Here is a 13431-nt window from a genome sequence, read left to right as displayed (position 1 = left end):
TGTGGGTAAAGTGCAGCTGATCATGCTCCAAGCAGGGGCAGCTTAAGGGTTTCTTAATAAGAGGGAGTGAAGGAAAACAAGGCCTCTCTGAGAACACAACTCTTTAGAAGGAATTCATGGACTAGGGGACCCTGCCCCTTCTACTCTTCCGGCGTCGTCTGGTGGTCTTCATGGGACACAGCTGTTTATCCACAGTCTCTGGGGTTTCCTTTCTCCAGCCCAAATCCAAAAGACAAAGCAGAATTCCGGAAAAAGGCCTGGTTTTTCTGACTCGTGTGGGCACAGACCACCCGAGAGAGACCGAAGGAAAGAGATGGAGGAGGACAGAAAGGGATGGAGGTGGACAGACGGAGATGGAGAAAGACGGAGATGGAGACGGACAGAATTAAAAAAAAATCAGCTGGAGCGACTGAGTTCTTCTGCCAGGAAGCACACGAGACGTAAAGCAGAGAGCGTCCTCCTGGGAAGTCTTCGAGCAGCAGATGGGGAAAGCTTCAGGTGATTCTCAGGGTCAGTGAAGAAGAGCGTAGGACGTTTCCTGAGGGAGACTTCTTCCTCCAATGATTTCTCCGCTGCCCCGGCCCAGCAGATTCGCTGGGTGGGCCCCCGTGCTACACCACTCCCTTCTGGAGGCAAGAAGCCTGCCGGAAGATGAGCCAGCCCATCAGGAACACCGCAACCAGGACCAGCGAGAAGGCCACCATGAGTAAGATGTAGACCGGATGGGAGAGGGGCGGGGAGGGAGCCTGCTCGGCTGGGATCATGTTCGTCTGATTCAGCATGTACCCCAAAGTCCAGCCTGCATCACTGTCCCCAATCTGCAAATAAAAAGGGAGAAGAGGTCTGTCACCATTCAAGGTGGGATTGAGCCCCTCCTCGGCAGTTATTATTCATTATCCACATCGACCGACACCTAATGATAATAATAATAATGTTGGTATTCGTTGAGCGCTATGTGCAGAGCACTGTTCTAAGCGCTGGGGTAGATAATGTTGGTATTTGTTAAGCGCTTACTGTGTGCAGAGCACTGTTCTAAGCGCTGGGGTATACAGGGTCATCAGGTTGTCCCACATGAGGCTCACAGTCTTAATCCCCATTTTACAGATGAGGTAACTGAGGCACAGAGAAGTTAAGTGACTTGCCCACAGTCACACAGCTGCCAAGTGGAAGAGAAGGGATTCGAACTCATGACCTTTGACTCCCAAGCCCGTGCTCTTTCCACTGAGCCATGCTGCTTCTCTACAGGGTAATCAGGTTGTCCCACATGAGGCTCACAGTTACTCCCTATTTTACAGATGGGGTAACTGAAGCACAGATAAGTTAAGTGACTTGCCCACAGTCACACAGCCGACAAGCGGCAGAGCCGGGATTCAAACCCATGACCTCTGACTCCCAATCCCGGCTCTTTCCACTGAGCCACGCTGCTTCTCTAGTCAAGTTCCTTGGGGGCAGGGAATGTTTCTACCATTTCTGTTGCGTTGAACTCTCTCAAGCGGTCGGTACACGGAAAGACCTCAGTAGATATGATCGATCGATTGATCGATAGTTAACATCAGTGAGCATGGTCCTGAGCTAGATGCCTGACTCCAAGAGTACCGTAAGCAAAGACACATTTCCCGCCTTCGTGGAGCTTGCAAACTGATGTGGACAAAAGCAGCGAGAGTCAAATAGAATACGATTAGACACCATGTATTAGGTCTGGGCAAGCAGCACGGTGTCGATTCTATTTATTGCTTGATTCTATTTATTGATTCTTGATTCTATTTATTGCTATTGCTACTGTTCTTGTCTGTCCGTCTCCCCCGATTAGACTGTGCGCCGGTCGAAGGGCAGGGACTGTCTCTATCTGTTACCGATTTGTATATTCCAAGCGCTTAGTACAGTGCTCTGCACATAGTGAGCGCTCAATAAATACTACTGAATGAATGAATGGTGTAGTGGATAGAGCACGGGCCTGGGAGTCAGAAGGTCAGGGATTCTAATCCCGGCTCTGCCACTTGTCTGGCTGTGTGACCGTGGGCATATCAATTAACTTCCCTGTGCCTCAGTTACCTCATCTGTAAAATGGGGATTCCAAATGTGAGGTCCTTGTGGGACAGGGACTGGGTCCAACCCGATTTGCTAGTATCCACCCTAGCGATTAGTGCAATGCCTGGCACATAGTAAGCGCTTAACAAATACCACAGTTATTATAAATTTCATGCCCCTGACCAGCCACACTGGTCTACTCCTATTACCCCTAAAACTACTATTTCCTCTAGCCCCAATCTGCTCAAGAGTCTGTTTCCCTCTGTAGACGGCAAGATTCACGTGGGCAGGGATTCTGACAACTAACTCTGTTGTATTGAACTTTCCCAAGCGCTTAATACAGTGCTCTGCACACAGTAAATGCTCAAGAAATACAATTGAATGATTGATTAAACGAGTGAAACTTGGGTGGCGGGGCCGGTTATGGCAGTGGCAGAAATCCAGCACTGAGCAGCAGCAGAGAGGAAATGGAAAGAGGAGGGCGGTCGATGTTGCGGATTCTCCTCCGCCTCCCCTGTCGCAGCCGGGGCGACTTCCCACACCAGAAACCACCAGGGGAAAACAGGCACTAATTGCAGCTCTGGCCTTTTGTCTCCTTTCTTCTCCTCTTCACCACGGCTACCCCGTGCTAAACGAGCACTGGCCTACTAGTCAGACGGACCCGGGTTCTAATCCGGACTCCATGACTTGTCTGCTGTGTGACCTTGGGCAAATCATTTCATTTCTCTGGGCCTCAGTAACCTCATCCGTAAAATGGGGGTTAAAACTGTGAGCCCCATGTGGGACAGGGACTGTGTCCAAGCTGATTTCCTTGTATCTGCCCCAGTGCTTAGTACAGTGCCTGGCACATAGTAAGGGCTTAATTAATTCTATACTAAATGCTAAAGGCCACTGAGTACGTTTTCATGCCCGGGTCCATCTGTCACTTTCCTCCCGACAGACACTCTCCTCCTGATTTGGCCAGGGGGAAGTGTTAACTCACTATCCGCCTCCTGGGATGAGCCCAAGCCCCGATGCAAGACGGAGCCGCGGCAGGGCCAGTCCCATTCTTGCCCCAGAAGGGGACCCCTGGCCCAACCCCCCAGAGAAGCAGCATGGCCTAGTGGAAAGAGCACAGGCCTGGGAGAAGCCCAGGTCTTCTGACTCCGACCCTTGTCGGCTGTGTGACCTTGGGCAAGTCACTTCACTTCTCTGGGCCTCGGTTACCTCCCCCCAAGATGGGGACTAAATCCGACTCCCTCCTTTTGAGACTCCAACACCCATGGAGAAGCAGCATGGAGTAGTGGAAAGAGCATGGGCCGGGGAGTCAGAAGGTCATGGGTTCTAATCCCTGACCTGCCACTCGTCTGTTGTGTGCTGCGTGACCCTGGGCAAGAAACTTCACTTCTCTGTGCCTTACCTTATCTGCAAAATGAGAATCGAGTCTGTGACCGATCAAGTCTGTGACCCCACGTGGGACTGTGTCCAGCCTGATTTGCTTGTATCCACCCCAGCACTTAGTACAGTGTCTGGCATATAGTAAGCGCTTAACAAATACCATAATAATAATAATTATCATTACTATGAATTTGTGTCTATCCCAGTGCTTAGAACAGTGTTCGGCACAGAGTAGGCACTTAAGTATTAGTGTTATTATTATCATCATCATTATCCCGATGATCACCATTATATCATACTCTCCCGAGTGCTTAGTAGAGTGGTCTGCACACCATAAGCACTCAATAAAAAGATCGACACTGCGCTTCCTCCTCTCCCTGCAGCCCTCCCTCCCTCCCTCCCAAGAGAGCCATTACCTTGCCCATGAACTGGATGTCTTTCCAGTTTACATCAGTGAAGCCGTATCTGAGATGCAGAAGCGTGACAATGTAGGTGCCGGAGAAACAATATTCACTCAGGTACTTCTCCTTTATATCAGAGAAGGAGGTCTTTACCTGGAAAATGGAGGAAAAGAGATTTCATTCCAAAAGCAATTCTTCCTGGAACCTCGTCATTGATCTAACTCCCAACCTGACCCATCTAGGCTATTATTTCTATTAATAATACTGACTAATAATCATAAAATCAATCAGCATGGTATTCGTTAAGATTTTACTACATTTTAAAACATTATACTAAGCACTGAGGTAGATATGAGATTTTCAGAGAGGCAACAGGGAATATGCGAGCAGGGAACAAGTCTTCCAACTCTGTTGCATCGTACTTATGGCCTAGTGGCCAGAGCCCGGGCTTGGGAGGTCACGGGTTCTAATCCTCGCGCCTCCCCTTGCCAGCTGTGTGACCTAGGGCAAGTCACTTCACTTCTCTGGGCCTCAGTTACCTCATCTGTAAAATGGGGATGAAGACTGTGAGCCCTATGTTGGACAACCTGATTACCTTGTATCTCCCCCAGCGCTTAGAACAGTGCTTGGCACATAGTAAGCGCTTAACAAATACCAACATTATTATTATTATTATTACTTTCCCAAGCACTTAGTACAGTGCTCTGCCCACAGAAGGTACTCAATAAATACCACTGATTGATTGGTTGAGAGTCTCTGACTCACACAGAGACTCACACAAATTATAAGAGGTAGGAAGAGTAGGTATCTTAACTTCTTCATGACTCAGTTTCCTCACCTGTTAAAACGGGATTAAGTGACTGGCTCATGGTCACTTAGTCAATTGTATTTATTGAGTGCCTACTGTGTGCCGAGCACTGTGCTAAGCGCTTGGGGGAATACGATATATCATGATAACAGACACTTTCCCTGCCCACAGTGAGTTTATACTCCAGAGGGGAATACAGACATTAATATAAATACAGCTATGTACGTAAGTGCCGTGGGGCTGGGAGGGGGGATGAAGAAAGGGAGTAAGTCAGGACGACGCAGAACAGTCGAGTGCTGGTGCTGGAACCCAGGTCTCCTGATTCCCAGCCCTTTCCACTAGGCCACACTGCCTCCTTGGACAGCTCTGGAGCATCTCGGGTAATTTAGCCTTTAGGAAGGGACAGTGTGAATCTTGCTTCTACCAACTCTATTTGCATTCATTCGTCCCAAGCACTCAGTACAGGACTCTGCCCACAGTTAGCTCAGCACTGTACTCGTCCGCCCGACTGTATATGTCTTCATCACCCTATTTATTTTGTTTAATGAGATGTACATCGCCCTGATTCTATTTATTTGCTATTGTTTTCATGAGATGTTCTTCCCCTTGACTCTATTTATTGCCATTGTTCTCGTCTGTCCGTCTCCCCCGATTAGACTGGGAGCCCGTCAAAGGGCAGAGACTGTATCTGTGGCCGATTTGTACGTTCCAAGCGCTTAGTACAGCGCTCTGCACATAGTAAGCGCTCAATAAATACTACTGAATGAATGAATATACCCGTCATTGATTCGTTAATTCTGCTGTCCTCTCCCATGTGCACAGTACAGTGCTTTGCATTTAGTGAGCGCTCAATGAATCCCCTGGATTAACTGATTATCTCAGCAGAGACCTGCTCGCTGGGATGGGCAGGGAGCTGGCAGCCAAAGGGTCTGCTGGGCACTGCTGCCGCCCTACATCAGCCTCGGCAGAAGGGGAAGGGGGGATTTTAAAAGCAAAACTTCCCCTTTTTTAGCTCCTCCAGTGTCCCCTCCCTCCTTGAACTGGACGCAGAATTTGCGGTTCCAGCCGGTGCCTACAGAGGGGAGGCCGTGGATGTTTGTATGAGGTGCAGACAAGTCAAAACCTCCAACAAACAGGTCAAAAGGCACGAATGGCGTTAAAGGCATCGTTGTACACTTCCAAGCGCTTAGTACAGTGCTCTACACCCAGTAAGCACTCAGTAAATACAACTGATTGATTTGGGGGCCTTTGTTTTTCCACTGAAGTACAGTTTACTCCTGCTGTATTATGGCCCTGTCTTCTGGGCCCAAATTTGTTCTTTTGAGCAGGATGGTTGGAAAAGCCTTTACATTCTCTTCAGTCTCACATATCTCCTTGAGACCATCAGCTCGTGCGGGGCAGGGAATGGATCTATCAACTCTGTAATAGCGTACTCTTCCAAGTGCTTAGTACAGTGCTCTGCACACAGGAAAAGCTCAAGCAATCCATCATATTTATTGAGTGCTTGCTGTGTACTGAGCACAGTGCTAAGCGCTTGGGAGTCAGAAGTTCATGGGTTCTAATCCCGGCTCTGCCACATGTTTGCTGTGTGACCTTTGGCAAGTCACGTTATCTCTCTGGGCCTCAGTTACCACATCTGTAAAATGGGGATTGAGACTGTGAACCCATATTTATTGAGTGCTTACTGTGAGCGGAACAACTTGTACTAAACTCTTGGGAGTCAGAAGGTCATGGGTTCTAATCCCAGCTCTGCCACATGTTTGCTGTGTGACCCTGGGCAAGTCATTTCATTTCTCTGGGCCTCATTTACCTCATGTGTAAAATGGGGATTGAGACTGTGAATCCCACGTGGGAGTGGGACTACGTCCAACCCGATTTGCTTGTATCCACCCCAGCGCTTAGTACAGTGCCGAGAAGCAGCGTGGTACAGTGGAAAGAGCGTGGGCTTGGGAGTCAGAGTTCATGGGTTCGAATCCCGGCTCCGCCACTTGCCAGCTGTGTGACTTTGGGCAAGTCACTTAACCTCTCTGTGCCTCAGTTACCTCATCTGTAAAATGGGGATTAAAACTGTGAGCCTCATGTGGAACAACCTGATTACTTTGTTCATTCATTCATTCAATAGCATTTATTAAGCGCTTACTATGTGCAGAGCACTGCACTAAGCGCTTGGAATGAACAAATCGGCAACAGATAGAGACAGTCCCTGCCGTTTGACGGGGGCACAGTCTAATCGGGGGAGACGGGCAGACGAGAACAATGGCAATAAATAGAGTCAAGGGGAAGAACATCTCATAAAAAAAAAGGCAGCTAAATAGAATCAGGGTGATGTACATTTGATTAAACAAAATAAACAAAATAAATAGGGTGGTAAAGATATATACAGTCGAGCGGACAAGTACAGTGCTGAGGGGGTGGGATGGGAGGGGGTAGGAGGAGAGGGAAAGGGGGAGAAGAGGGTTTAGCTGCGGAGAGGTGAGGGGGGGTAGAGGGAGCAGAGGGAAAAAGGGGAGAGCTCAGTCTGGGAAGGCCTCTTGGAGGAGGTGTTTTAAGTAGAGATTTGAAAAGGGAAAGAGAATCAGTTTGGCGGAGGCGAGGAGGGAGGGCGTTCCGGGACTGCGGGAGGACGTGGCCCAGGGGTCGTCGGCAGGATAGGCGAGACCAAGGGACGGTGAGGAGGTGGGCGGCAGAGGAGCGGAGCGTGCGGGGTGGGCGGTGGAAAGAGAGAAGGGAGGAGAGGTAGGAAGGGGCAAAGTGGTGGACAGCCTTGAAGCCTAGAGTGAAAAGTTTTTGTTTCGTGTGGAGGTCAATGGGCAACCCCTGGAGGTTTTTAAGAAGGGGAGTGACAGACCCAGAGCGTTTCTGCAGGAAGATGAGCCGGGCAGTGGAGTGAAGAATAGACCGGAGCGGGGCGAGAGAGGAGGAAGGGAGGTCAGAGAGAAGGCCGACACGGTAGTCTAGCCGGGATATAATGAGAGCCCGTAGCAGTAAGGTAGCCATTTGGGTGGAGAGGAAAGGGCGGATCTTGGCGATATTGTAAAGGTGAAACCGGCAGGTCTCGGTAAAGGATTAGATGTGTGGGCTGAATGAGAGAGACGAGTCAAAGATGACACCGAGATCCCCCCAGTGCTTAGAACAGTGCTTTGCACATAGTAAGCGCTTAACAAATACCACCTTTTTTTATTATTATTGTTACAGTATAACAGTGTTGGTAGGCACAGTCCCTACCCACAATGAGCTTACAGTCTAGAGGAATATCTTCCAGTCTAGAGAACTGCTCAGTAAATACGACAGATTGATTTCTGTATTGTATCTACTACAGTGGTTTGGACAGAGCTAGGACCATACTAAGTGCTTAACATATCCCACAGTTATTACCAATCCAATAATCATAATGATAATTGTGATCAGTTGGAGATCGAATTTATATCATAGCACAAATAATGGCGATGGCAGGATAAAAAATGCTCTGAGCAAGAAAAATACTGATTTTGGAAGTTGGGATCTATTTTAATGTCTATCTCCTCCTGTTTCCTGTGGGCAGGGTTTGTGCCTCCCAAGACTGTTGTTTTATACTGTCCCAAGCACTGAGTGTAGTATTTTGAAAGCGGTAAGAACTCAACAAATACTACTAATTGACTAATCGTCAAACATTTTGGGGTGAGTGGTCAGATGTGATGAACACCTTAATGGAAAACCTGTAGCTAAACCCGTAGCTGTGACTTCTTTTATTCCCTTACCTCCTCCCAGGGCCGGGAACAGAAGTCTTCTATTTTTTTGGTCACGTTTTTCAGAGACGAGCCCTCCTTAGCTGTCAGGTTTAAAAAGTTCATCACAAAGTAGAAAGCGGAAAATGCCTGGAAGAGAAAGATTCAAAGTAGCTTGGACCTATTCAACTGAGAGCGGACAGTAAATCACCCCAGCCCCTCCGCCCCCCCCACAGACTTCACAGTAAGAGAGCAATATCCAACCCAAGGCGTGAAAATACTTTCTTCCTGTCCTCTTTGCAGGAATGAGTACCCTAGGGATAAAATTGGGGGGTGGGGGAAGAAGGGGAGAGAGGAGCAGCGTGGCTTAGTGGAAAGAGCATGGGCTTGGGAGTCAGAGGTCAGCTGTGTGACTTTGGGCAAGTCACTTAACTTCTCTGTGCTTCAGTTACCTCATCTGGAAAATGGGGATTAATACTGTGAGCCCCACATGGGACAACCTGATCACCTTGTATCCCCCAATTGCTTAGAACAGTGCTTTGCACATAGTAAACGCTTAACAAATACCATCATTATTATTATTATTATTTAGGAGGAAGGAATCAGAGAGGGAGAGCGCAGGGAAGTGAATGGTCAAAATAATAGCTAGTGAGTTGTTTAATCAGCAAAGAGGTATTTCAGATTACCAAATGAAATGACCTTGATTTCCTTGACAAACACTAGGCCAGTTTTGGGGGGTTTTGATTGACCAAACATTTTTTAGCCAACTTATGATCCCAGTGTACCTCAGTTTGAAATAAACCTATCAGTTCAGATGACAGGCTTTCTATCTTGTCTCGCATTATTATGCTTCCTCTTTCCAACATGTCCAAAAAGCTTTTCTGGTGTTAACTCATCAATTCTCACTGCATCCTTATAGGAAGAAAGGGAAGGGCAGGAATTACTAGCCCCATTTGATGGATGGTGAAATGGTGTACCAGAGGTCTCCTACTACAACGCAGCCCACATGCTTCACTCCTCTAATGCCCAACAACTCACCTGTACTTTGATCTTGTCTGCCTCACCATCGACCCCTCGCCCACATCCACTCTCTGTCCTGGAACTCCCTCCCCCTTTGTATAATAATAATAATTATGGTATTTGTTAAGCGTTTGCTATGTGTTCTCAGCGCTGGGGTAGATACAGGGTAATCAGGTTGTCCCATGTGGGGCTCACACTTTTAATCCCCATTTTACAGATGAGGTAACTGAGGCACAGAGAAGTTAAGTGATTTGCCCAAGGTCACATAGCAGACAAGTGGTGGAGGTAGGATTGGAACCCACCTCCTCTGGCTCCCAAGCCCGTATTCTTTCCACTAAGCCACGATATCTGACAGTCTACCACTCTCCCCACCTTCAAAACCTTCTTAAATTTAAATCTTCTCCAAAAGGTATTCCCAGACTAAGCTCTCATTTCTCCATCCTATCTGCCCTCCCTCATGAGTCGGCTTAAGCAATTTGATACTCGCCTTACCCCTGGCTCCCAAGCACTTAAATAAATACCTTTATACTCTCCCATTTCTCCTATCTGAGATTTATTTTATGTCCCACTCACTAGATTGAAAGATCCTTGAGAGCAGGGATCATGTCCACCAACTATTGCATTGTACTCTCTCAAGCGCTTAGTTCAGTGCTCTGTCACAGCCATGCTTGATAAATACCACCAGTGATTAATAATGGTTAGAAACGCAGAGAAGCAGCGTGGCCTAGTGGGAAGAGCATGGGTCTGGGAATCAGAGGACTTGGGTTCTAATTCCAAGGCTGCCAGATACCTGCTGTGTGACCTTGGGCAAGTCACCTGACTTTTCTGTGCATCGATTCCATCTGCAAAAAGGAGATTCAATATCTATTCTTTCTCCTGCTTAGACTTTGAGCCCCATGTGGGTCTGATTGTCTCGTTCCTAACCCAGTGCTTGGCATATAGAAAGCATTTAACAATTACTATTATTATTACTACTACTACTAATAATAAGAAGAATCCTGGGAAGCTTCCCATCCACTGTTTCAGTGCCTACAACACTTTGAATCATGCCACTCTCAGTAGGCAGAGGGAAAAGCAGAAAAGAGGATACCCTGCTATTTTTTAAGCTCTTTAAGCATTATTTTCCAAATAGAGACTCAGTAGGCCATTGGGTCAGACGAGGGACTTTGATGACTCTCACCCACTTGTCCCCCTCACCCCTACTCCACCAATTTCTCCTGGTTTTATGTCTCTCCCTCCTTCCTGGTACACATTTCTGATCTGGAGAGAAGCCTGGAGCCTGGATAATGTTGAGTGAAACTGAACAAAGGCGATAATAATAATAATAACAGTGGTATTTGTCAAGCTCTTACTATGTGCCAGGCATTGTTCTAAGCTCTGAGGTAGATACAAGATAGTCGCATTGGACACAACCCTTGTCCCTATTTTACAGATGAGGGAACTGAGGCCCAGAGAAGTAAGTGACTTGCCCAAGGTCACACAGGAGACAAGTGGCGGAGCCGGAATTAGAACCCATGACCTTCTGACTCCCCGGCCCCTGCTCTAACCATTAGACCATCCAACTTTAGAGGGCAGAAGTGATCAAATATATCCTCAAAATTTTGCCCTAAAGTGCAATCTACATGTCCATTTGAGTTTGGGCCTTCTGTTTCAGCAACTGGGATAAATCCTTTTGGAGGCAACTCCTTCTTTGGAGTGACATTTTGAAGGCACTTTTCTTTGCAACAGCAGGTTAGCCAAGGTCTGCCTGGAATAAAGGGTTAAAGTGAGAAACTAATCCGAGCCGAACTGTGGCTACATCTGCTAATCCTTTCCCCCGAAATGGCTTGCAGCCCCTCACTCTGACTCTCGCTGTTTCCAAGCCAAGTCTAGAATTATGAAACCATGGAATTGGAGATGGAAGAAAGCGGATTAGGTCATCAACACCTTTCCTCCCACTCTAGAGGCCAGGGCAGGACCACTTGGTTCAGGATATTCTTCCGGTCTGCCCCACATTGTGGGACTTCTGCCAAATCCTCCCAGGAAGCCCGCCCTAAAGAAACCTCCCCCAGACCGTCCTGTTAGTCAACACAAGGATCGGGATTTGATTTCGACCTATCCCTCCTTGCCATGTTCTCTAATCAGTTCCACCTGCTCCTTGGAGGCAGACATTCATTGTTTCATTGCTGGGCCAAACTCCACAGATGCATTTACAAAAGGAAAAGCAATTCCCTTACAAGCACTTCCCCACGGGCCTTTAATCATCCTTTTCCGGCTTCTCCAAATTGTTTCTATATTTGTCTGCGATACTGGACTCAATCTAGTAACCCGAGAGAATACCGTGACCAATTGGACATAAGAAACAGAAATTTTTAAGGAACTCTTTCCTTGTTGAGAATGAGGTCACCATGGGCCTCTCCCTGCTCTTATGCCCTTTCCCTTTGCTTCAGCCTCTGTCCTGTCCCATCAAGGAACTCTGGGTCTCAGAGCCAGAAGAACAAGCAGCCAACAGAGTCTTTACTCTCACTGAGGTCTTTGGCCTATGGACAGGCCAGTGGCCCCCAAGTGTATCTTCCTGCAGGAAGGGGCCGAAGTGGATTTGAAAACGATAACTGTAGTATTCGTTAAACACTTGTTATACGCCAAGCACTATAGTAAGCGTCGGGGTAGATACACCCTAAACGGGTTCATATCCCTGTTTTACAAATGGGGTAAATGAGGCCTAGAGAAGTTAAGTTGAGCCCAGTGCCACACACAGCAGGCAGGTGACGGAGCTGAGATTAGAACCTAGGTCCTCTAACTTCCCAGCCCCCTGTACTCTCCACTAGGCCACACTAGTCCTAATCCTTTCCTAGTCCTTTCCACTTGCCTAGTTCTCCTGGCAAGCTGGCCTCCAAGAGGCCTTCCCCAGACTAAGCCCTCCCTTCCTCTTATCCTACTCCCTTCTGCGTCATTGCCCAGACTTTCTTTATTCATCCCCCCTTCCAGCCCCACAGAACTTAACGTACATATCTGAAATTTATTTATTTATAATAACGTCCGTCTCCCCCGCTCGACTGTAAGCTCGTTGTGGTCGGGGAATATGTCTGTTTATTGTTGTGCTGTACTCTCCCAAGCACTTAGTACAATGCTCTGCACACAGTAAGTGCTCAATAAATATGACCGAAGGAAGGAAGGAATGAGTGAAAGGTTGCGCGGTGGTTGGTACAGCACCCTCAGGTGAGGTGGAGAAGTGAACAGTTACCCAGTGGATTTTCCTCCATGTTAGATTTCTGCAAAGGCCTGGGCTTGGCTTGGCTGAGAAAAAGGACGGGAAGGGGGAGACAGGCTGGGGTAGCCTGTGACCCTTCCTTTCAAGTCTCTTCAGGCTGGAAGGCCTGCCGGGTGACACTCATCAGTTCCCTCATCTGTAAAATGGGGATTAAGACTGTGAGCCTCACATGGGACAACCTGATTAGCCTGTATCTACCCCAGCGCTTAGAACAGTGCTCTGCACATAGTAAGCGCTTAACAAATACCAACATGATGATTATCAAAGCCCAGGAGCTGTGGTCCCGGGAGCCACTGTGCAGAACTGAAGATATGCTTGTGAGAAAGTCTCAGTGCACTTGGGTTTTGGGCCTCTGACCAGAATTAAGAGAAGCAACATGGCCTAGTGGATATCCCAGCACCAATCTTGGAGTCCAAAAGACCTGGGTTCTAATCCTCGTTCTGCCGCTTGTCTGCTGTGGGATTTGGGGCAAGTTTCTTAACTTCTCTGCCTCATTTCTCTCATCTGTAAAATGGGGATGAAGACTGTGAGTCCTAATGTCTCCAAGCTGATTAGCTTTATCTACCCCAGCACTTAGTACAGTGCCTGACATATAGTAAGCACTTACCAAGTACCTTAAAAAAAAATTGATTCCACTTCTGGGGTTTGACCAAGTCAGTCAGGCAGAGGCTTGGACTGGGTCAATCCAAGTGTATAAACTGCTGCTGCTGCTGCTGATAATGGCATTTGTTAAGTGCTTACTATGTGTCAAGCACTATACTAAGTGCTGGAGTGGATACAAGTAAATCGGGTTGGACACAGTCCCTGTCCTACTTGGGGCTCACAGTCTCAATCCCCATTTTA

At 47.7% G+C, this 13431-nt stretch overlaps 1 protein-coding gene across 1 annotated transcript in view; it reads right to left on the bottom strand.

Moving 5' to 3' along the window:
* Positions 1 to 243: 243 nt before the first annotated feature.
* The window catches only part of ENTPD1 (ectonucleoside triphosphate diphosphohydrolase 1), a 76353-nt gene continuing 63165 nt past the window's right edge, over positions 244 to 13431 (bottom strand). The window contains exons 8-10 of the mRNA XM_029059122.2: positions 8352 to 8468; positions 3822 to 3959; positions 244 to 818 (exon numbers count right to left, since the gene is read on the bottom strand). Coding sequence (XP_028914955.1) covers positions 612 to 818; positions 3822 to 3959; positions 8352 to 8468 — 462 coding nt within the window. The 3' untranslated portion in view covers positions 244 to 611. The remainder of the gene's footprint in view (positions 819 to 3821; positions 3960 to 8351; positions 8469 to 13431) is intronic.

The sequence above is a fragment of the Ornithorhynchus anatinus genome, chromosome 3 (genome assembly GCF_004115215.2).
Source record: "Ornithorhynchus anatinus isolate Pmale09 chromosome 3, mOrnAna1.pri.v4, whole genome shotgun sequence".
In the NCBI taxonomy this organism is placed as follows: Eukaryota; Metazoa; Chordata; class Mammalia; order Monotremata; family Ornithorhynchidae; genus Ornithorhynchus; species Ornithorhynchus anatinus.
The sequence above is the reverse complement of the archived record's forward strand: the minus strand, read 5'-3'. Positions and strand labels throughout refer to the sequence as shown.